The sequence below is a fragment of the Eptesicus fuscus genome, chromosome 22, assembly GCF_027574615.1.
Source record: "Eptesicus fuscus isolate TK198812 chromosome 22, DD_ASM_mEF_20220401, whole genome shotgun sequence".
NCBI lineage: Eukaryota > Metazoa > Chordata > Mammalia > Chiroptera > Vespertilionidae > Eptesicus > Eptesicus fuscus.
Genome location: NC_072494.1, coordinates 18,230,382 through 18,254,356, shown reverse-complemented (window position 1 = coordinate 18,254,356; position 23,975 = coordinate 18,230,382). Strand labels below are relative to the sequence as shown.

General features: G+C 40.2%; 1 protein-coding gene across 2 annotated transcripts in view; it reads right to left on the bottom strand.

Moving 5' to 3' along the window:
• Positions 1 to 23,975, bottom strand: part of DNM3 (dynamin 3) — a 354,491-nt gene that overhangs the window by 285,589 nt on the left and 44,927 nt on the right. For both annotated transcript variants that reach the window (XM_054712328.1, XM_008145852.2), the window contains exon 2: positions 12,799 to 12,872. In XM_054712328.1, coding sequence (XP_054568303.1) covers positions 12,799 to 12,872 — 74 coding nt within the window. The remainder of the gene's footprint in view (positions 1 to 12,798; positions 12,873 to 23,975) is intronic.

The window sequence follows — 23,975 nt, the reverse complement described above, 5'->3', positions numbered from 1 at the left end:
AATCAGGACCCCAAATTATCTCAACAGGCTGGAATCATCAGTGGAATTTCACAAAAGAAATTTATTATTGTAATAAATGTCAAGTCCTGCTCTTACATCAATAAGTAGAAGATCCTGGTGAAGTACAGAAAAAGAAGAAAAAAAGAGTTGGCAAGTATAGTGGACTTCAAGTTCAATATCAACCAATCATAAAATGCCCCTGCCCCCAAAGTAATGTGACCTAAGACTGCATTCATTGCAAGCCCATGTCTAAAACATGAGAGGCAGCCGTCCCTCTGAGCTACTGCCAGTAGAGCCCACAGGTTCTGGGAACAGCTTTCCTGACAAACTGAAGCATATGGAAAAGGATAATGTCCACAGCAGTGAGGAAACTCAACCCACACCCCCACTTTCCTAAAGAAAATTAAAACAGAGGCTTAACAGAGATTCGGTGCTTTTTATTCTGGAGGAATTTAATTCAAAGCCAGAAAGCATCATTCTGGCTATTAGCATTCCTCTAGTTAAATTTAAGGAAAAGGAGGAAGCAGAAATGTACTGTGAATAAAAATAAAAAATTGAGAATTGGGTATACTGAGTGCTTCCCTAAGTTCATATCTTTTTAAAGCTCAGGTAACTGGTATCATTGAAAGCGCAAGATAAATTGCTTAAACTTCCAAAACCAGAAATAATTATCATGATCAAAAGTATAAATATGGCATTTAATTACCAAGGGGAAAATAACAGCCAAGTTTGTGATCTGTAGATAATTGCAAATATCGCATTCAGCTAGCATATGATGTTTGAAAGAACTACATTTTCCAGAACTATGAAGCCATAATTTTGGATATCTGCATCTAATACAAACTAGAGACTGAGACCATCTCTTAGATGGCAATTTTTATTTGGTGGGGATTTGAATGTTTTAAAGCTCTGAATTCCTTCTCTCCAAAAAAGAACTATTATATAAATCTACAGTAACCAGCCATTTCTTACCAAAAGACATAATAACTACCTCTCTGAGTGAGAGAATAAAACAAAGTAAAAAGGAAAGTGCTTTATTCATATGCTGTAAAATCAGTGCTATTAATGATAACAAATGGAAATTATAGCCCCTTAAAAGAAAAGAATCATAATTTGGAATAGTAGAGATGTATCCCTCCTCCAGGTGTAGAAACTCTTTTGCGTTCTAAGGCAGCAAAGAAGCAACTGAGTAAGTTACTTGATGATTCACATTACAAAATAACTCTCTTCAAAATAGCCAGTGAATTTTCTGGCCTATCCATTTAAGCTCAAGCACAAAATTTCATATTGTTAGTTTTTATGGGATACAAACTACCACTGTATTTTCACTCACGGAAGTTTATACTGGATAGGATCTCACAAGTCCTCATCGTCAGCATTTGGTGGGGATGGAGAGCGACCCACTCATTCATTCAAACAAGTGGTTACCGTTTTACAGGAGCTACATGGAGCTGCTGGGCATCAATTATAGCGACCTCTGCCCTCAAGAAGCTCACTGATTACTAGATGAGAGTCAGCTAAACACCAGGTCATGGAACAATGTGATGGGGGTTATTAGAGAAGTCTGTGCCAGGTGCCATGGGACAGAAGGAAAGGCACAAGTAATTAAGGGAAGGAACTTGCAGAAGGAGTGGCCTCTGAGCTTAAGCTCTTTTCACAGGAGAACTCAAGTGTGTCAGGAAGAGTGGATGACAGAAGGAATTCCAGAGAGGAACACGGCCTGAGGCAGGCAGGCTCACTGTTGACTGATTAACACAAAAGGGAATGAGACTGGGAAGACTGGACCACACTCTGAAGGCTCTGGGGATAAACATGAATACCTCAGCAATCCTAAATGATTGATTTATGCCTTAGGTTAAACAATTGCCCACTGCCCTTGAGCTTGCATTGCCGTAAGCCTTCTAGACAGGATTCTTAAAATGTTTTCTTAACATATGGTATCACCCTGACCAGAAATCTACAATGGCTTTCTGTCTTCAACCACAACATTCCAAACTCCCTACTAAGTTGCCAATGTTCTCGCTAAGATTGCAGCCTCAAGTCTTCGTCACCTTGAACCAAGTCCGCCTCATCATCAATATATATCCCACCCTCAAGACCTAACCTTAACTCTGTCTCTCCACCTACAAATCACCCAGCCTGCCTTCTGTTCATCCGAAGTACATCAGCTCAGGGCCTCCACTGTACTTCGTCTAACTACTCAAACCCACTCAGATCTCTCCTTCCCCTGAACTCCTTCTTGACCACCCCGCTTATCACTGAATGGTCAGTTCTGCTGTGTCTCCCCAGTACAGAAGCCACGGCTCTTATTTCAACCATATGACCCCCCAGGCCTTGCAAATACTGGGCCCAATGTACAAGAACTATGTAGTGATGCATCAGATAAACAAATGGTTCCAGTTGACACTGGGAGCAGAGAACACATTTTTAATCTCTTTTTAAAATATAATAATATTTTTAATAACAATAGATGGTGTCAGATGGGGACTAGATTTATCAGGGTGATCACTTTGTAAGTTATATATATATGTCTAATCCCAGAGTTATACACCTAAAGCTAATATAATACTGTATGTCAAGGGTATTTTAAAAATAAAAATAAAAATTTTTAACATATGAACACCTTGATTCTTGTATACTAACTTTAGAGGATGTCCAGTTTTTACTTATTTGAATGTCACCTGTCGAGTTGGGCATCGCTGTATGGTAGAGCGTGACATATGGGGAAGAAGAGTTCTTTCTGAGGGAAGAACACACAATCTGGCAATGAAATGCAGAGGCTTTGGGAAGCCACTGTCTAGGGCAGTGATGGTGAACCTATGACACGCGTGTCAGCACTGACATGCGTAGCCATTTCTGATGTCACGCGGCCACCGAGGCGGCCGCATGCCGAGGATGAAACATTTACTGCTCCTGAGGATGAAACATTTGCAAAATAATGTTTTTTCCTCAAAGTGACACACTACCCGAGTTATGCTCAGTTTTTTTGGCGAAGTTTGACACACCAAGCTCAAAAGGTTGCCCATCACTGGTCTAGGGATTCCGTGCCAGCCTGTAGTACTATGCTTAGGACATCATATTTCAAAGAAGAGAACGCAAGGCCAAGTATGCTCTGTACTGGCCAAGGTCAAACGATAAATCAGCAATACCATTCAGTTACACCGAGTTTTGCTACCTAAGCAGAAAATCTGCCTCTTGAGAAATCTGAGTATTCAGAAACAAAGTCAAACTTGGGCACACATTAGCACATTGCAGGAAAAGAAAGGCAAGCAGACGACAAAGGAGGCTTTTAGAATGCAAAGCACCGCACGTAAAATAGTTCAAGGTTTGGTTGTTATTATACTGGACCAGTTGATAACCAAGTAGGCACCACGTCCTACATTCATCAAAAGAGGCAGAGATAAGAGATTTGCAATACTTTCCTGCCTTGAGATCAAATGGGAGGTTTTTCAGAGTGGCCGTCATGTTTTAAGTAAAAGAACAGGATAGAACAGCAATCACCAGGATCATCACAACCAATAAAGGACCACCAAGTCTTCTTCTTATTTGAACTAAAGACTCAGCAAATAGGAGTCTAGTCCAGTATCTTAAAGAGGATTTAACCTTGGGACAGTGTGTATGTGATTAGTCACATCGTGTTTATTACGCAACAGCTTTGGGAAATAGAAGGCACGGAAACCAGAGTGTGAGCAGGGTGCGAAGGCACACCCTCCTGCCCCCCGAACCCCCAGTAAGCAACAGTCTCTGTATATGACTAGGCCACAACTGCAGAGCCACTGGGTAGATGGATACAATTTTCTGTTAGAAATATTAGGTGTCCATCTACCCAATGTCTCTGCTGTTGTAGCCTAGTCACATACAGATAGATTTATAGAAAGAGATCTATTAGGAAGGATAGGCTCACAGGATTAGGGAGGCTCAGAAGTCCCATCTGCAAGCAGTTCTAAGTGGTTGTACCATTTTACACCAGACACCACCGGTGGGTGAGAGCCCAGTTCCTCCGTGTCCCCATCAGCACTCTGCAGGGCCAGTCTTCCTCCTTTCAGACATTCTCGGGGCTGCATGACGCTATCTTCTTCTGGTGTTAACTGGCTTTTCCCCATTGGCTCAGGATGTAGAGCAGGTTTCCAGGTGCTTATTCGCCACCCCTCTTTCTGCCTACACTGGCAGCTCCACTCTGCACCCCGCCCTCGGAAAACTACGGATCCTCGCCCCTGGATGGAGAACCCATGCCTAACATTTCGACTCCCACATTCAGGTAAAACTAGACTAAGTATTGATAGGACAATGTGCTCCTATCACTGGTACAATTAGCAATATCTTACAATACTTAAAATATAGTCTGCAATTTTCCATATGAATATTTTACAAATGGGCCTGCTATTTATTTCATGATATCAGTAAATTCTTGAGGTTTCCCTATAATTAAAAATAATAATAATAGTAATTTGGGTTGGTTAAGGTATTGTTTTGTGTTGTTTTAGTTTTTATTTTTTTTTGTAACTTTAATGTTTTCCTCTTAAAAAAAAATAATAATAGATAGGAATACTCTAATATAAAAATCAGATAAAATCTAAGTGAGGTACTATAGTTTTACTTCCTAACCAATATACCTAAACAAATTATATAATTGAGGAAGTCACATAATACTGCATTTTTTTCCCAGACCTCTTGAATGCCTGAATACTAGGAAATAGAATAGTTTTCATAATTGAGTTGTAGTCGACAAATCTTGACCTTAGTACTTCCTCTATCCGGATTCTGCTTTAACCAGAAGAATCGCTTCGTGCTTTGGTCAGATTACCGTTTAGGAATCCAGCTCCCTCAGGAAGCTGGTCAGTTTGAGGAAGTCTGTGGACAGGGCTCCCTGCAGAACCAGGAACATGTAGGGCTGTTTCCCTTGGCACCACTTCTTTCAATTACCTGTGTTATCAGGGAAGAGCTGCCTTCCTTTTTCTCTCCAGAAGTGATCACATCCGTGAGAAGCCCATTCAGATGTGAGCTTACATACATGACATGGACATTTTCACTTTGGCACTGGGCACCTGAAAGTCTATCATAGAGATTTTCAACCCTTTTCATCTCATGGCATACATAAACCAATTACTAAAATTCTGCCACACACCCAAAAATATATTATACTTTTTGTTGATCTGACCAAAAAAAAAAAAAAAGTATAATTTTGATTCATTCATACCATGCAGCTATTGTTGTGTTGGCTGTTGTCATTTTTTTTTTAATTTGACTATCTAAGGGAAAAGACTAAATAGTCAGATATTGCATGTTTTAAATATTCTTGCGGCACACCGGTTGAAAATCGCTGGTCACAGAATGAAGATGCAGGCTGTGGCTGTGGGAAAGATAACGCATGTCCCACAGAGGAGGGGAAGGCAGAGAAAATACATTCCAGACTATTCCTACTCATCCAACACCTGTGATCTGGAAGTCTAAGGGGAAAGGATGAGAGTGGAAGGGGTAGGTAAGTAGTGACTGTTAGTTGACCTCAGCCATGGGCATGATGTGAAACAAGTCTATTGAAAGAGGAATGAAATCACCCTTCCATTCCCGAACACCCAAAACTCTAAAAAATCAAAATCACAGGTTAACTTGGGCACTCAAATAAAGAAATATCAGAATTCTTAACCCAGCTCATTCTGAAGACATCTCAGTATTAACATCTCCTACTTTCCTTATGCATTATAAATTAGCACCTTGATTAAAAATTTAGTGACACTGCTTAAATTGTCAGGTCTGCAGCAATTTATCAATAAAACGTTGCTTGTATAATACATTAACACTTTTCCAAGTGTTTTCAAATATGTTATTTTATTTCTCTAAAATGTTGTCTTTGTTTCATCAGCTGTCAAACAGATTGAAATGTTGAAATGCTGTCTGTTCGCTACAAGTAGGGTATTATAAAGATTAGAAATAATTTATAAATCACTCTGAACTTACTGAAGATGGAATTACCTTAAGTTGCTAACCTTGGGTAGAGTGCTAGTAGCTGTTGCCACTTAGGTGATGTGGTTTTAAGAGCTTGAAAAAGCTCCAACGGATTAAAAATAAACGAACAAATAAACTAAAACCTCCCCTTATCACAAGAAAACTCCGCTAGTACAGACTAACTATAAGGTAAGGATTCTCATTTTTTTGCTGCTAAAATGCAAAGACCTTTGGGATATTAACACTTTAATGCTCATCCAATATTTTTCCATTGATTTTTTAAACATCTTTATTGCTGAAAGTATTACATATGTCCCATTTTTCCCCCCATTGACCTCTTCTAGCCCGCCCCGGTCCGAACCTCCCCTCCCCCCACCCTCCACCCCATTGATTTCCTTTTTTAATTTCTTTATTGATTAAGGTATCACATATTTGTCCTTGTCTACGGCCATACCACCCTGAACACGCCTGATCACCCCATTGATTTTTAAAGAGAGTGGAAGGCAGGGAGGAGGCGCAGGGAGGGAGGGGGAGAGAGACACACACACATGATTGGTTGCCTCCTGAAAGTGCCTTTACTGGGGCTGGGGATCAAACCTGCAACCCAGGTATATGCCCTTGACCGGGAATCAAACCCTCAACCCTTTGGTGCATGAGCCAATGTTCTAAGCACTGAGATGCGCCAGCCAGGGCGGGATATTAACACTTTAAACTGTATCAATTACTTGTATCTTGGTGTAAATGAACTTATCAGATGCTCCTAAAAAGACTTTCAAGGTGATAAGAGGATGCAAAATTCAGGCACCTGGGAGAGATGCAATAACATAAGGAGGAAAAATAAACATAGATATAGCATGTTGAGACCAAAAAACCAACTACTTCCCTTAACTACTTTACCATTTTATCTTCGATAAATCTTGAGATTCTACACAAACACTAAGGAGCTATTGTTATTAGTATACCTACAATCATTACTGGCCAACTTTTGAAAGTAAAGTCAAATGAAAGACCTCCAGTGTCTGTTGTGAAGTACTGAATTTTCTCAGCCTGGAATCATGAAATTTAAAACTTTTAAACTATAAGTATCACTTTTTAAAATAGCTAAGCCCAGTCCAATGAGAAGTCTTGATGGATAGATAATGCACATCCCTTTCCCCAAAATACACACATACAAAACCCGCTCTAATAAATTAATCAGAAAAACAGTATAGTGTGTATGTGGGGACACACACACACACACACACACACACACACACACACGTACCATAGATTGCAATTCTTTTGAAGCTGAAGAGAAGAAATGAAGCCGAAGTCCAAATGCAGCCCCTTGATCCACAGGAACCACAAACCCCACCTATCGGCCACCATGCTGCCATCACAGTGACAAGTTCTGCTCCCAGCACCTCGTATCTCACTTATGATAGCTGCCATTCCTGGTAATAAATCACCCCTCACTAACCAAAAGAAACATCTTTACCATGAGAAGAGAGAAGATTCTCAGTAAACTATGGAATACGTATTCATTATGCATTTACTTTTATGAATACCCCAATTTAACGATCTCAATAGCATAGATACAAAATAATTTTAAATTTTATTTAAAAGGCTAGCAACAACTTAGACAACATCCCAAATTATACCTATCAAAATAGACCTGCATTATAATTAAGTATGTTGATGTTTATTCTGCATCCTGCACCTATACTTGGTCAACAAAAAGCCTACACAGAGTCTAACATGGACATTGATAGGCCTGGACACAGCAAAATGAAACATTAAAATAATACAGTGATGAAACATTAGATATGTCATGTACATGTCAAGAAAAAAAGGGGTTTTGATGAGTAATGAGAGGAAAAAGGGCACATGGATATTCAAAATGAAAATCATAATTGACATGCCTTAGATTTGAGACCCTCCAAGGACAGAGACTCTCAAAGTGCTTTTTACTTGTGGCTTGTTAGTCACATTACTTGAGAAGTATTGCATGACCCCATATTGCATGACTCCAATATAAAGGCCACAACAATTTTCACTCAACTCTCAAAATTTTCTGACCCCATCAGAATAGGTCATGACCCCTATCTAATTAAGCAATAAAATTACCTGGTAGGTGAGCCAGATAATTCCATCCAGGCCTGCTACTCATGCAGAGGTTTAAAAAATTAGGTCTCTTTAAATATTAGACAAAATGAGAGTAACAGGAAGACAACTGAAGAAACATCGTATGCAGGACACAAGCTGGCAACTTCTCTGCTGTGTGGCACACAGTGGGCATTCAAAATCTGCTGAATGAATGCATGCATGCAAAAGTATGAGGATAAAAATGTACCCAACAAATACACTTTGGGAAAACAATGAGAAGAAATTCCAACAGGCGTGCAGGAGATTTGGTATTAAACTAACACAATCACTTGAAAAGTACTTAATGAGAATTTAGTTTCCTTTGTAAAATAAACACCTCTGGTTAATATAAAACCATCTTGTAAGCCAGCAGAGTAGCTAGACTATGGTCTGTTGGTATGCTGTTTGGATAACAGAAAAAAACAGTTTCTAAAAGGTGTAGGCGATAGCAGTCAACAGATGAGATAACCCATCCTGCCCTGATGGTCAAGCAAATACTGACGTCAATGTTTTGTGGAGAATGAAGATGCAGACTGTGGCTATGGGAAAGATAACACATGTCCCGCGGAGGAGGGGAAGGCAGAGAAAATATTCCAGACTATTCCGACTCATCCAACACCTGTGATCTGGAAGTCTAAGGGGAAAGGATGAGAGTGGAAGGGGTAGGTAAGTAGTGACTGTTAGTTGACCTCAGCCATGGGCATGATGTGAAACAAGTCTATTCATCTTCCTTCAATAAAAAAACACATCTTCTCCACTCAGGTCTAAATAGATATTAACAAATCTACAGTTTATCTTTTAATCCTCTTCACCATCAATTATTTCAAGACAACACTTTTTTTTTTTTAAATAGGAGTGCGGAGGGGGACAGAAAGAAAGAGAAGTCCCCAAATTAAGGAATGTGACATCTCCCTTCCATCCAGCCTCTTTCAGGAGACATAGTTCTAGAGCAGACATTAGATGGACCAAAAGGGTCTCAGGTCAGAGAACTATAATTTTTGGATTGTAAACTCAAGGCAATTACAATTCCTTCTCCCACCCCACCCCCCAAAATGGAATAGAGACAAACAAATTGTTGCCAACCCAAGTCATCCAAACCTCACAATCAGGAATGGTAATTCTATTGAAAATATTATATTTTTCATTTTCTTTAAGGAAGAAATATATCTTTAATTCAGTAATTTCCTTCCTCAGTGGAAAATGTATATGGTGTTAAAGGGCAGTCATCTAACTGGGAAGAAATAAAATTTGGGTCAGGTTTGCTTAGAATAGCTCTGTGACTTTTCTCAAAATTTTGAGAGTTGAGTGAAAATTGTTGTGGCCTTTGTATTGGAAATTACATAACTGAGCAACTGGAAATTCTAAGTCTATTCATAAATGTGTACTCAATCTTTAAGGTAAGAAAAAATTACCAACAAAAGAAAAGCAGTACAAAATAACAGGTTCCAAATGTTGTGAAAAGGAAGGAAGGAGGAGGACCCCCAGCTCAGAGAGATGAGCGGATATGTGGTTACTGTTGCAAAGATTTCACCTGGATGTTTGTACTCTGCCGGGGAGGTAAGTCGATTATGTAACAACAACCTAACTAGGTGTTATTAGAACTTCAGCCTCTGAGAATCTAAGAAGACCTTCAGACATACATAGATCCAATCATTACATTGCACACCTTAAATTTACACAACGTCATATGTTAATTATATCTAAATAAAGCTGGGGTGCGGGTCCTCAGGCTCTGAAATGCCAGGGCCAGATGTGCTGGTGTCGGAGCTGGGGGCCCCGGGCAGCAGCAGGACAACACACTTCGGCCACGAACACACTTCGGCCTGCTCTGGTCCAAGCACAGTGTGCAGACCCGGATGAAGGCTTCATGAGCAAACATATGGACAGTTTTTTTAAATGATGGGTAATTTCTCAATAAAAGGAGCCTATTAAAAGGAAGAAGGAAAGGAACCTAGAAAAAGAAAACAACAGGGAAGAATTAGGTGAACCGGTTATGAGTGCTTCTCACAGTGTGACTCAGGGAGCAACGGCTCTAAAGAACTTCCTCCTTGGCAGTAGTTCTTTACAATGCAGCAACCTGGGCCCTACCCCAGACCTGCTGAATCACAACTCCTGCGGGGGATGCCCAGCAACCCCCAGGAATCTTATGCACATGGAAATGTCAAAATAACTCTACTCAAGGGACATTAAACCAGGAATCTGCGCTTGGTATGCTAACCTCCCCGTCGGTGGAAAGCAATCGGGAGCCAGCACTGGACCAGAACGAGGTCAAAGCTGTAGTTAAGAAAGAATGTCTTCAGAATCACATTTGTTTTCACCATGAGGTTAACTTGTAACAGTGAAAAGAAAATAAAGATTTAGTCCTCTGCAAAAACAGACTACCATACTAAAATATCTATTTTAATCATATTGGGATATTTAAATATAAAACAAAATGAGATCCATAGTTTTAAAATATTTCTAATGTTGTTATTCAAAATAAGACTTGTGTGTTTTCACTAATATGTCTCAGTCTAAGTTATGATCGTAGAAAACAAGTCCTGGCCATTGTACATAAATGGGGGTTTAAAGTCTCTAAATCTACAAACTTCTTTAAAATATCTCACCTGTGAAAAGGTGACGTTTTTCTCTGGACACTGCCTGTTACAGGAGGAAGCAATCTCCTCAAAGACCCTCTGCCCAGTTGCACCTGTACTCACAAGGCCCTTCATGCCGACCTGAGGATGAAGCTGGTGGGCAGCCCCTCGCTCCGACCCTGGTGATTCACCAGCTTTACAAGCCTCGCTCCTCAGACCTGAGCTCTGTGTCTCCATCTTTGTCAAAATGGTCATTTACAGCAACTCCAACCAAGGATCCAAAATACGGAATAGTAACAGTTCTCTAATAAATTACAAGCCATGTGTAATTTTTAAAACATGGACATGTTACATGGTGCAGTCAATGCAATTCAAATGTGGGAAATCAAATGTTGATGAATTAATAATATATTTGATGTGCGTGAAAGGAGGAAGCAGCAAGGAAATCTTTTACAAAAGATCACTTCTATAATTTGAACAATTATCTTCAATTTACCCATTTTGTAATTTCTGATTTTTAACATCTTCATTTCTTATACTAATGTCATTGAAATAAAGGAGAGGGAGGTGATACAATAGCATTTAGAGGAATATTTTAACATAGTAAAGTACTCCAGGAGACAAAACCACTTGTCCTTACCCATGCTCTACAGGTTTTACTTTTGTAAGTCCTTAACAGTCAGTAACTTTTAAACGAAAGACTTGGATTCTGATGTTTTAAAAAACCACCTTTCCTTCGGGGGGAAGGGCACATCAAATTCCCAATAGATCACTTCTTTTTTATATATATATTTTATTGATTTTTTATAGTGAGAGGGATAGTTAGAAACATCGATGAGAGAGAAACATTGATCAGCTGCCTCCTGCACACCTCCCACTGGGGATGTGCCCGAAACCAAGGTACATGCCCTTGACTGGAATCGAACCCGGGACCCCCCAGTCCACAGGCCAACGCTCTATCCACCGAGCAAAACAGGTCAGGGCTAGATCACTTCTTAAAGCAGTGACACTTTCAACATACTCAGTAGTTCATCAAAAATAGAACACTCAGCCTGGCCAGCATGGCTCAGTGGTTGAATGCTGACCTATGAACCAGAAGGTCACGGTTCGATTCCCGGTCAGAGCACATGCCCAGGTTATGGCCTCTATCCCCAATGTGGGGCATGCAAGAGGCAGCAATCAATGATTCTCTCTCATCATTGATGTTTCTATCTCTCTCTCCCTCTCCCTTCCTCTCTGAAGTCAATAAAAACATATTTTTAAAAAACAGAACACTCAGACATATTAGCTTTCTCAGTCTGATATGTCACTTAACCCGTAAACAATAAGATCAGGTGCTGAGCAGAAGGCCCAGTGGGTTGCTGGCAAATGTGTAACAGCTGGCACCTGAAGGGGCAAAGAGGCCTGATCTGTAGCATTTGCCAATTTCCATCCTGTAAATACTCCCACCATGACCATCTTCAAGCTACCTCCGCGATGTCACTGAATAGGGAGATGGAACAGGAGGTACACCATCAGATCTCGGAAGCTGGCCCACGCCAGTTTCAACATGGCACCAGGGGAAGCCAACGGGCACTCAAAACTGTCCCCTTGTCTTATGAAGACCCTCTACCTACTCCCTTGCTCTCGATACTGCAGTCCTTACCCATCACCTCAGCAACGCCTTGTCCAGCTCTTGTCCCCCAAGACACACCTTTGGAATCTCCTCAGGGGCATGAAAGGACACCTCTTGTACTACAACCACACGAAAGAGCAAAATGTGGGGGGAACTGCAGGTAAGTCTGCACTTAGTGGTGGAGTGAAAGGATTCCTCACTTGATGGCTTTATTTCTCCGGAAAGTAGGAGTATTTGTGGTTATGCTGTACCGTACAGATGAATTAATTACAAAGATAAAATGTTATTTTCTAGACATAATTACCATGATAAAATATTATTTCCTGGGTGTTTAAAAATCTACAATCAAATGAAGCTTTCCCATTAATGTAATCAAAAGAATTAAAAGAACAATGAAGGAGGGAGCATTTGGAGAGAAGTGCAGGCAACTCCCCACAGCAAGGTGATCACAGAAACGTTTCTGTGGCTATAACCCAACACCCAGGAACGGAGGCACCAGTTATACGAGATGTCCGAGTGGCAAACATCCTCTTTCCTTACCTGCTTTGGAAGTAACAAGCTGTAGTACAAGAGGCCGCCTTGTCACGATGCCTGACCCTCGAGGGAGAAAGTCTCTGAAAAAAAGAAGAAATAATAGATTGAGGTATTAAGGAATTGTGATGACTTGTAAATTTATGTCACGTTCCAGAGTAATTCTCCTAATTCCAAGCTTTTCAATGTATCACATGTCTAAAGAAGGCCAGACCCGTCTTATAAAAGAAGCATTTGCCAGAAGTAAAAATAAATAAAAGTATTTTTTTAAGTATTTTATTGATTTTTTATAGAGAGGAAGGGAGAGGGATAGAGAGTTAGAAACATCGATGAGAGAGAAACATCGATCAGCTGCCTCCTGCACACCCCCTACTGGGGATGTGCCCGCAACCAAGGTACATGCCCTTGACTGGAATCAAACCTGGGACCTTTCAGTCCGCAGGCTGACGCTCTATCCACTGAATCAAACTGGTTAGGGCAGGGTGGGCCTCTTATATTGCATACGGAGCCATGTGCTTTATCCTGATGGCTGGAATTAATGACAGTTTGCCTTAATTCACTGTGTACTGTCAATTAACTTGTATGGTCAGAGAATTAGCATTAACAGAAACATCTGATGCAGAAATTAATCCTTAAACTTTTTTATAATTAAAAAATTCAGTACTCCATCTGACTTCAAGATCAATATTAGTACCATCAAATACTGACCATTATTAAAGGTATATTAGATTATATCTTCTAAATATCCTGAAATTTTTCTCCATATAAAACGTGGGATCAAGTGCAGATAAATATTGTGTATGTAGAATTAACAGCAATATATATTGCAATGTGAGTTTGATTTATTTCACTCCTGATAAATGGAAGTTTTTAATAAATAAGGATGCGTTTGAATGGCATGTTAATATAACTAGATCAATAAAACTGCAGCAAAGAAAGTATTATATAATCACATGTGCAGTGCCACATAAATCATGCCGATTCTGTGGTGTCAAAGAAGAATTCATGCACGTGCCTAAAACACAATTTTTAAACACATTTAGAATGCCTCACAACTTTGAGAAAAACCATCATTTAAAAAAATCACAGAGTTCTATTCTATTCTATTCAAAGTACGTCTCTGACTGAATGCCAATGTTTCTCAAAAACTGGTTCCAAGACCACCAGAAAGTGTTATAACCACTGATGCCCACCACCCATCCTGAACCTACAACTTCAAGAATATTCAGGGGTGTGCAGCCTCTGTGCCCTTTAACAGGCTCGGGGGTTGAGGGGAGGGGGTTCGGATGCTCACCTTGGGTTGAGCATTGGCCTCCACTTAGTGGGTGAAAATGGCAGGGGGTGTACTGAGAGTTGTGTAGGAAACTGGCAGACCAGAACTTCAACACAGATGGGGTTTCAATGAAACAGGTAAAGGCCAACAAGAAAGCTGCAAAAGCCCTCTAGCTGCCCTTTAGAATGAAGAGTCACAGGCATAAATTTAGGCACAATTTCCCCTACTACCATTCATTTTGCTGACAGGGGAAATAACACAGAACAGCCTTTTTACTAAGTTAGTGACTTTACTCCTTAACTCCAAGGCCAAGTTCATTTAGAATGTCACTATACTAGTATGTGACTAAAATAAAGAATGGTGAAGCTACCAACTTGTCTTTGCTCTAAAAAATGCCACCTGAAATAAAGACTATTTATTCATTAAAAAAAAAATCACTGAGGAAGAAGTGCTAGGGAGAGACTGTGGGCCCTGCACCAGGTGGGCACCGAGTCTGAAATCCAGTGGGAAGATACAGGCCTGCACACAGAAAAGCATTAAAGAAGAAAACAGATAAACTACACCGCAATTCAGGAAAGAGAGACTGAGACTCTTCTTTCGAAAATGTCTACATACATATAATTTAATGTTCTCCAAGGACCATATTAGAATATCTGCCAGTTTGGATGGTTGCAATAACCATTTTAAATTTAATCAAAATGTACAGAGCATCTACTCTGTTCCTAGAGCCAAAAAAGGAAGAAGTTAATTTGATAATCAAATATATAAAGAAAAGAAAATTTCAGAACAGAGAGCTGGGGGCATCTGTTTGAGCTATTGGACCACGAATGAGGTTTCAGAATGTATAGATGCTAACAAGAAATATATAGGTCTTAATGCCATTTAATGAATCAATAAAATATTTTCTTTTTTTATTTAAAAAAAGGCAAGGTAAAGAAGAAGAAAGGAGGGAGGGAGGAAGAGAGGGAAAAGGAGGTCTCATTACTTAATTCCTTTGTGCTAGGTTCTGTTTCAGCTCATGCTTATGGCCATATATTGATAATCCTTTTGAATATCATTAAAGCAAAACAGAATGTACCAAGCATTTTAAATAGCAAATAACTACCATGTGTTTGTCTGAAAAGAAAGCCCACAGATACCTCTTACTTTTTTATTCAGCAAACAGAATTTTGCAGTAAGAGGAATAAACAGACTCAGGTATATCCAGGTCCCTACTTACTAACTCACACTGCCTGGCCCCCTGCATGGCTCCATTAGTCCTCCCAAAGTCCAAAGATTTGGTAACCAAATCTTGCTGTTTGGAGATCTCCCCTGACTTCACAGGATGATCGGAAGTGCAATGAAACCCTAGAGAGGATTTCTGTCTGCTGGAGAGTAAGAGGCTAGCCTGGCATCAGGGAGATGCTCAGTATGCTGATCAGCAGCATGGAAACCACATGCCCAGCAGGCTCCTGAGGAGAGAGCTAAGGGGTGAGCCCTCCAGTGACACACTGAGAACCTGGCTTTGAGTCCAGCCCTCGCACTGAATGGGCAAAATTCCCTCTAAACTCAGTTTCTTTTGCTACTAAACTGAGATAATCCTATGGATCAAAGGAAATACAACATATGACAACTTTTTAAAAACACGCATACCATGGGAGAAAATAGTACTGTTACTATTATTATAGCTACGATACAGCCATAGTACATTTTTCTTTATAGTGTAGCAGTCTCTTATCTAAAAAAAACTAAGTCTCTACATACAATATTTTAACATTTCATGAATGGCGTTTGGAGGTGAGGGGCCTCAAACCCCACCTGAACTGTTCCCTTGGTGTTGGCCAGCTGCACTGGTTTGGAAAGCTCAGCCCTGATCCCTAGTCCCATTGACAGGGACTCAAGGCACTGACACAAACAACCATGAATCATTCAGTCGCCATTGAGTGTCATCATCCACTTGAATTTTATTATGTTCTGTGCAAAGGTGGTTGGTTTTCTCCCATATGTATCTCTTGTGGAAAAATTACTTTGCTAAATTATTGCGAAAAAAAATCATGACTGTGTCTTTAGATTACTTTGGTTTTAAACTACATATTTTTTATTTGTTTATGGTCTAATACATATATACAAAAAGAACATTTGCATGCCATTTTCCTCCAACAAAGACCTTAAGGGAAAGAGTGAGGAAAGCAGTATGCAGACTGACCATGATCAAACTGACTCCATTCTACTGCCTGAATGCCTTATTTATGTGTAGACCACAGATTTTTAAGGCAGGACGAGTGCTTTTCTCTCTCACCACAGAGCAGCTACAATGCAAATGCTTTTCTTCTCTCTCAGTCTATCTCAAAAATAGCATTATTCGGCACAGTCTTAACAGCTGGTCTTCAGGCAAGAAGTCAATGTTCCTTCATAGTTTCTTTTTTTTTTTTTTAATAGTTTTATTGAGGTATTATATGTGTACATATCTTACTATTACCCCCCCACCCCACACCCACACATGCCCTCCCCCCCCAGAGTTTTGCGTCCATTGTTTATGCTTATATGCATGCATACAAGTCCTTCGTTTGATTTCATAACTCCCCCACCTTTCCCAAACTTTCCCCCTGTACTTTGAAAGTCTGTTTGATGCTTTACTGTCTCTGTATCTATCTTTTTGTTCACCACTTTATAATGTTCTTTACTATCCCTAAATGAGTGAGATCATGTGGTATTTTTCTTTCATTGACTGGCTTATTTCACTTAGCATAATGTTCTCCAATTCCATCCAGGTTGCTGCAAATGATGAGAATTCCTTCTTTTTTTTATGGCAGCATAGTATTCCATTGTGTAGATGTACCACAGTTTTCCGATCCAGTCATCTGCTGATGGGCACCTAGGCTGTTTCCAAATCTTAGCTATTGTAAATTGTGCTGCTATGAACATAGTGGTGCATATATCCTTTCTGATTGGTGTTTCTAGTTTCTTCGGATATATTCCCAGGAGTGGGATTACTGGGTCAAATGGGAGTTCCATTTTCAGTTTTTTGAGGAAACTCCATACTGTTCTCCACAGTGGCTGCACCAGTCTGCATTCCCACCAGCAGTGCACGAGGGTTCCTTTTTCTCCGCATCCTCGCCAACACTTGTTGTTTGTTGATTTGTTGATGATAGCCATTCTGACAGGTGTGAGATGGTACCTCATTGTTGTTTTGATTTGCATCTCTCGGATAATAAGTGACTTTGAACATGTTTTCATGTGTCTCTTGGCCTTCCTTCTGTCTTCTTTTGAAAATATTCTGTTTAGGTCTGTTGCCCATTTTTTTATTGGATCATTTATCTTCCTCTTATTGAGTTGCATAAGCTGCCTGTAGATGTTGGAGATTAAACCTTTATCAGTGATAGCATTTGCAAATATGTTTTCCCATGCAGTGGGCTTTCTTGTTGTTTTGTTGATGGTTTCTTTTGCTGTAAAAAAGCTTTTTATTTTGATGTAGTCCCATTTGTTAATTTTCTCTTTAGCTTCCATTGCCCTAGGGGCAGTGTCAGTGAAGAAGTTCTTGTGGCATATGTCTGAGATTTTGTTGCCTGTGGATTCCTCTAGTATTTTTATGGTTTCCCGTCTTATGTTTAAGTCCTGTATCCATTTTGAGTTTATTTTTGTGTATGGTGTAAGTTGGTGATCTAGTTTCATTTTTTTGCATGTATCTGTCCAGTTTTCCCAACACCATTTATTGAAGAGACTGTCTTGACTCCATTGTATGTTCTTGCCTCCTTTGTCAAATATTAATTGAGCATAGTGGTTTGGGTCGATATCTGGGTTCTCTATTCTGTTCCATTGATCAATATGTCTGTTCTTGTGCCAGTACCAGGCTGTTTTGAGAACAGTGGCTTTGTAATACAGCTTGAAATCTGGTATTGAGATCCCACCTACTTTATTCTTCTTTCTGAGGATTGCTGAGGCTAGTCGGGGTCTTTTTTTATTCCAGATGAATTTTTGGAGAGTTCTTTCTAGGTCTGTGAAATATGCTGTTGGTATTTTGATGGGGAGTGCATTGAATCTGTAGATTGCTTTGGGTAGTATGGACATTTTAATGATGTTGATTCTACCAATCCAGGAACATGGTATGTTCTTCCATCTGTTTACGTCTTCCTCTATCTCTTTTTTCAGTGTCCTGTAGTTTTCTGCGTATAGGTCTTTTACCTCCTTAGTTAAGTTTATTCCTAGGTATCTTAATTTTTTTGGTGCGATGGTAAATGGGATTGCTTTTTTAGTCTCTCTTTCTGTAAGTTCATTATTGGTGTATAGAAAAGCCATAGATTTCTTGGCGTTAATTTTGTATCCCGCTACATTGCCGAATTCATTTATTAAGTCTATTAGTTTTTTGATGGAATCTTTTGGGTTTTTTATGTACAATATCATGTCATCTGCAAATAAGGACAGCTTCACTTCTTCTTTTCCAATTTGGATGCCTCTTATTTCTTCTTCTTGCCTAATTGCGATAGCTAATACTTCCAGTACTATGTCAAACAGGAGTGGTGAGAGTGGGCATCCCTGTCTTGTTCCTGTTCTTAGGGGAAATGGTTTTAGTTTTTGCCCATTGAGTATGATGTTTGCTGTGGGTTTATCATAAATAGCTTTTATTATGTTGAGGTATGAGCTTTCTATTCCCACCTTGTTGAGAGTTTTTATCAAGAAAGGGTGTTGGATTTTGTCAAATGCTTTTTCTGCATCTATTGATATGACTATGTGATTTTTATCTCTCAATTTGTTTATGTGATGTATCACGTTTATTGATTTGCGGATATTGTACCATCCTTGCATTCCTGGGATAAATCCTACTTGGTCATGGTGTATGATCTTTCTGATGTACTGCTGGAGCCGATTTGCTAGAATTTTGTTGAGGATTTTGGCATCAATGTTCATGAGGGATATTGGCCTGTAATTCTCTTTCATTGAGTTGTCTTTATCTGGTTTTGGTATTAGGGTGATGCTGGCTTCATAGAAGGAGCCTGGAAGTGTTCCTTCCTCTTGAATTTTTTGGAATAGTCTAAGGAGGATAGGTTTTAGTTCTTCCTTGAAAGTTTGATAAAACTCTCCTGTGAAGCCATCTGGCCCCGGGCTTTTGTTTGCCGGAAGCTTTTTGATGACTGCTTCAATTTCTTCCATAGTTACTGGCATGTTGAGCTGTTTAGAATCTTCCTGATTGAGTTTTGGAAGGTTGTATTTTTCTAGGAATATGTCGATTTCCTCTAGGTTGTCCAATTTGTTGGAATAGAGTTGTTCGTAGTCCTTCATGGTTTCTTGACTCGTGCAGGAAAAGTAGAGAATGATTCCGATGCTTTGGTCTAAGAACCATCTTGGTGACATTTCTTATTGGCTCTTCCAGAAACTTAGTTACCAGGAAGTATTATTATTGCTCCCTCAGGAAATGAGTGACGTTTGGAAGCCTAAAATAAGAGAGCACACTCACTCTATCAACATAACTAGAGAGGAATTTCCCCCAATAGTACAAATAAAGTAACTACAGAGATGTTTTTCTTCAATATAGATATAAATGATCATTAACCAGATGATCTGTTCAATAAATAAATGTTTAACATTGGCCCTTGACTAAACATGGGAGACATAAATCTCTCCAAGAAGTTAATTCGTGTAGCTGACTCATTCAAAGATAAATAAGCTTTGCCTAAAAGAATGCCATGCAAATGATTACAATAAGCATGACAGGTACGAGGGGTACGTTCCTGAAGTAATAGACAATAATCTATTCTGCTTGGGAGACTAGCCAGGAACTGTTTCAGAGAGACACAGCTGGAGGCATTCCACAGGGGATCAGGATGCACAAAGACATGGAAGGCCAAGGTAACACAGAACATTAAGGAACTACCCACTAAAGGAAGGTCAGAATGAGGTGCAGAAGAGTCTGGAGAAGGAGGTGGGAGCAAAGTGTAGAGACCTTCGCTTGTGGGTTGTTGTTGTGTGTTTCTTCCCTTCTGTGAGAACAATAAGGCACTAAAGGGTTTTTAAGTGATCAGATTTATATTTCAGAAAAATCACTGGGGTCTACATAGAGAATGTTGGAAAAGGGAAAGACAAAAGACAGACTAGTCACTAACCAGTTTAGTCATTGAGGGAGGAGATGATAAAGGTTCAATAGAAGGCAGTAAAGGTGGAGATGGGGAGAAGACAGAGCAAATGGCCAATTGATTGTCACTTGATGTGGAATGAAGAGGTGATCTCACATTTCTGGTTTGAGTAGCTGGTTAAATAGAGGTGCCATTAACCAGAATAGGAAATCCAGGAAGATCTCATTATAGCTGATATGTATGCAGTGCTTACCACGTGTCAGGTGCATTCTAATTTGATCCTCATAACAACACTATGAGGTAGGTACTATTGTTATTCTGACTTCACAGATGAGGAAACAGAGGTACAAAAAGGTCACATAAGTTTCTCAAGGTCACCAAGCTAGTAAGTGACAGATCTAGGGCTCAATCCTAGAGAGGTAACTCTAGTATCTGTACTCTTGACCAGTAGATTATACTACACAGTAAAAGAATCGGGGGAGGAGATGAGGGAACATATTAGGACAGCGGTCACCAACCAGTGGTCCGTGAGGTCCAAAAGGTTGGTGACCGCTGGTTTAAGGAAACCTTTGGAGCAGCAGTCGCCAACCGGTGGTCTGTGAGGTCCGAAAGGTTGGTGACCACTGTACTAGAATATGTTGATGTTAGCTGCCTGGAGTATAGTCAGCTGAAGACAAGTACACAGTTAGACTGAGCAAGGAAAACTCAGGATAGTAATCCTGGCCAGAGATAATATGATGGTCATCAATGGAGGTAGTTGAGGCCAAGAGAATAGATGAGTAAGCATGAAGAGGAGAGGGGTGATGGATATGACTCTGAAAATATACCACTTAATGGGCACCTGTAATAAGTAGAACTAATTGAGAGATTGAGAAGAGACTCCTGGATACCAGAAGTCAGAAGTACCCCCAAAGTCACGCTAGTCTCTTAGATATCTCCACTTAGATGTCCCAAGCCCAATCTCTACATTCAACTCATTATCATCTATCCAACATGCTTCCCTCCATTCTCAATCATAATCCACATTATCAGCATCCATCATCCAGGCCAAGTGCTTGGGACTCATCCATCCACCCTCTTCCTCTGTCTTCAGGCTCCAAATCAGTCACCTGGTCCTGTTGATTCTACCTTCTTCACATCCCTTAAATGCATCCTCTCTTTACCTCAGTCACCACTTCAGGTGCCACCAACTCTCATCTAGATTAATAACAATCTCCCAATTCATTTCCCTGCATCCAATTTGAACAGCTTCCAATCCAACTGCAACAGTAACAAAAGTCCCATCACATCATTTCCAGACTCTGACTCACTAAGTGACTCCTCATTATCTTTAGCATGAAATCCAAACTGAAAACAAAAGAGAAAAGAAGCCCTACCCTCTGGTGGCAGTCTCTGCACTCTCAAACTCGGTGCTTTGGCACACTCCAAGCTTCCCTCCTGGGAGGCCCTCCCCCACTTCTCCCTCTAGCCAACTCCTACTTAGCACCCATAAGAAGCCCTCTTTGAAATCCCCCTATACCATACATGCCTCTGTCTGAGCTCTCCACACACAATGTCACACTGGTCTGTTTCCCTGTCAGCTCCCTCAACCTGTGTTCCCCCTCAGTGCCGCCCTCAGTGCCCAAGTATTGAATACTTTTAACACTTCCTACCTACCCTTTAAGGAAGATTTCTCACTGCCCCATATATTCATAACATGGGAGGACATCATTCCCATGCTGATTCCCCAACAGGCAGACAGCTAAATGGCATTGTATATCAACCGAAAGAACAGGCAAGATAACTTTCAATTTACCAATCATGTGCTGAGGTCATTTCAATTAATATGTTTATTATGAATTAAGATCCAGCAGTATCCATCAAAGTACAAAATACAGGACATTGGGTGAGACAATATTACTGAGTGTCTAAAGACGTGGAATAAAATTTGAAACGATTCTTTTAAAATCCTAGAGCCATGATACTTTCAAAAATCATTCCTTAAAAACAGAGAAGTCTCTTCTAAAATATTATCTACAAAATATAATTTGATGAGCTCCAAAGTAATCCCTGTACAATTACTATCTCCCAGCCCTTCAAAATGATAACCCAATTTGAGAGAGAGAGAGAGAGAGAGAGAGAGAGAGAGAGAGATGGAGAGAGAGAGAAACAGAGACAATCACTGCCAATTACTGCCCACGCCCTGCCCCAGGAAGCACTGAGGTCACGTATTCCACACACGGAACACAATGGCACTGTTAAATGGCCTTGTGCTTGCGTGCCCCAATCCCAGAGCTTTGCCAACCACTGCCATGCCACTTTAATTGCTGAAGGAAGTAATTACGCAAAAATCCACAGATTTCATTGGAAATTTTCCACTGCAGTTTACTTCTTTCCCCTAAACTCTTGGCCCAGTGTAAAAATGTTAGCTCTTATAGATTTGTAAAATAATGCATTTACTCTATCAGTTACTCTATAATTTGAAATATTCAATGAACACTGCTAGTATTTCATTTGAAAAACATACAGATACAAATCCGATTGCAGGAAATAACGGTGCTTTTATTTATTTTTCACTTATACCTAAGAAATTTCAATGTTTGACTTTTAGTCACAAAACGTAACATTTCTAAGCAATATGGTTTCATTGAATTTAATTAATCAATAATTCATTTTCCCACTGCCACATTCAAAATGCAAAAGTTTCAGAGTCGGAGATCTATTAACTGGCTGAAGAAGTTTACAAACACCAAGTGTCCGACCCTCCAGGAGACTCTCTCTGGAACCTAACGCCTGCATCCTTAATCCACTTTATTTGCTGGTTCACAGAGTCAGTTTGTCAATAATTAGAACACCAGATTAATGAGCTACAGTACAAAGCAGAAGCACTTAGCTGTTGCTCTATTCCAAATCACAGACTGTGCTTTACACTGGGTAGCTGCCATGCCAATTAATGGCAAGAGACCACTACAGGGACTGCTAGTTGCCTGCCCGATATCCATTTCCCCCTTATTTCTTAGTAACAGAACCCCAATTTTGTTGGGCATAGGAATGTGCCCAACTTTGAGTAACAAATGGACAAGTAAACTTACATTTCCCGGCCACCCTTGCAAACAGGGTGCCCACATGACTAAGTTTAGTCACTAGAGTTTGTTGAGTGATGTCAAGGATATTTCCCTTCAAAGGGTCTGATTTAGCTGATGTGCACCTTTTGCCTTTCCCTCTTCTCCCCGTCACTGATACATGACAGCAGAGCTGCAGCAACCACCTTAAACCACAGGCAATATGGAAGGTGGGCTAAGGGCCGCAGAACAAAGGAAAACAAGGTGTCTGGGACAGTGGTGGCACGGAGTCACTGGACCAGCCCCGTACTGCCTAAGGAAGAGAATGAGAGAGAGAGAGAGAGAGAGAGAGAGAGAGAGAGAGAGAGAGGCACATGTGCTTTAGAATAGTGTTTCCCAGCCGTCTTTTTATTAGGGACCCCTAGGGAACCTTATTAAACATTTTCCCCATATGATTTCTCCCTATTAAATTTATATACACAGATATACTGTATGTACATATATCTGTGCTTTTTACATAAAAATAATGAAGTTTTTGCCCCTTGCAGGCAATATTGTCCCCCTTGAGAAGATGTACTATAGATCAAAGAAGAATAAGAGAACCTGGGATGCTAAATATTTGGACCTATATGTTATCTCTTCCTGTAGGGTTTCTACAAGAGATGTATGTAGAAAGGACAAGGCCAAATGGCTTTTGCCTCAAACCCCAATACATCCCCTTCCCAGCCCTGGAAACATGGGCTGGATCATGGGGAACCCTTTGGCTTAGTTAAGAGGCAGGCTTAAGGCTAGTACCAGAGAGGCTGAAAGGCCTCCCTTGCCCCT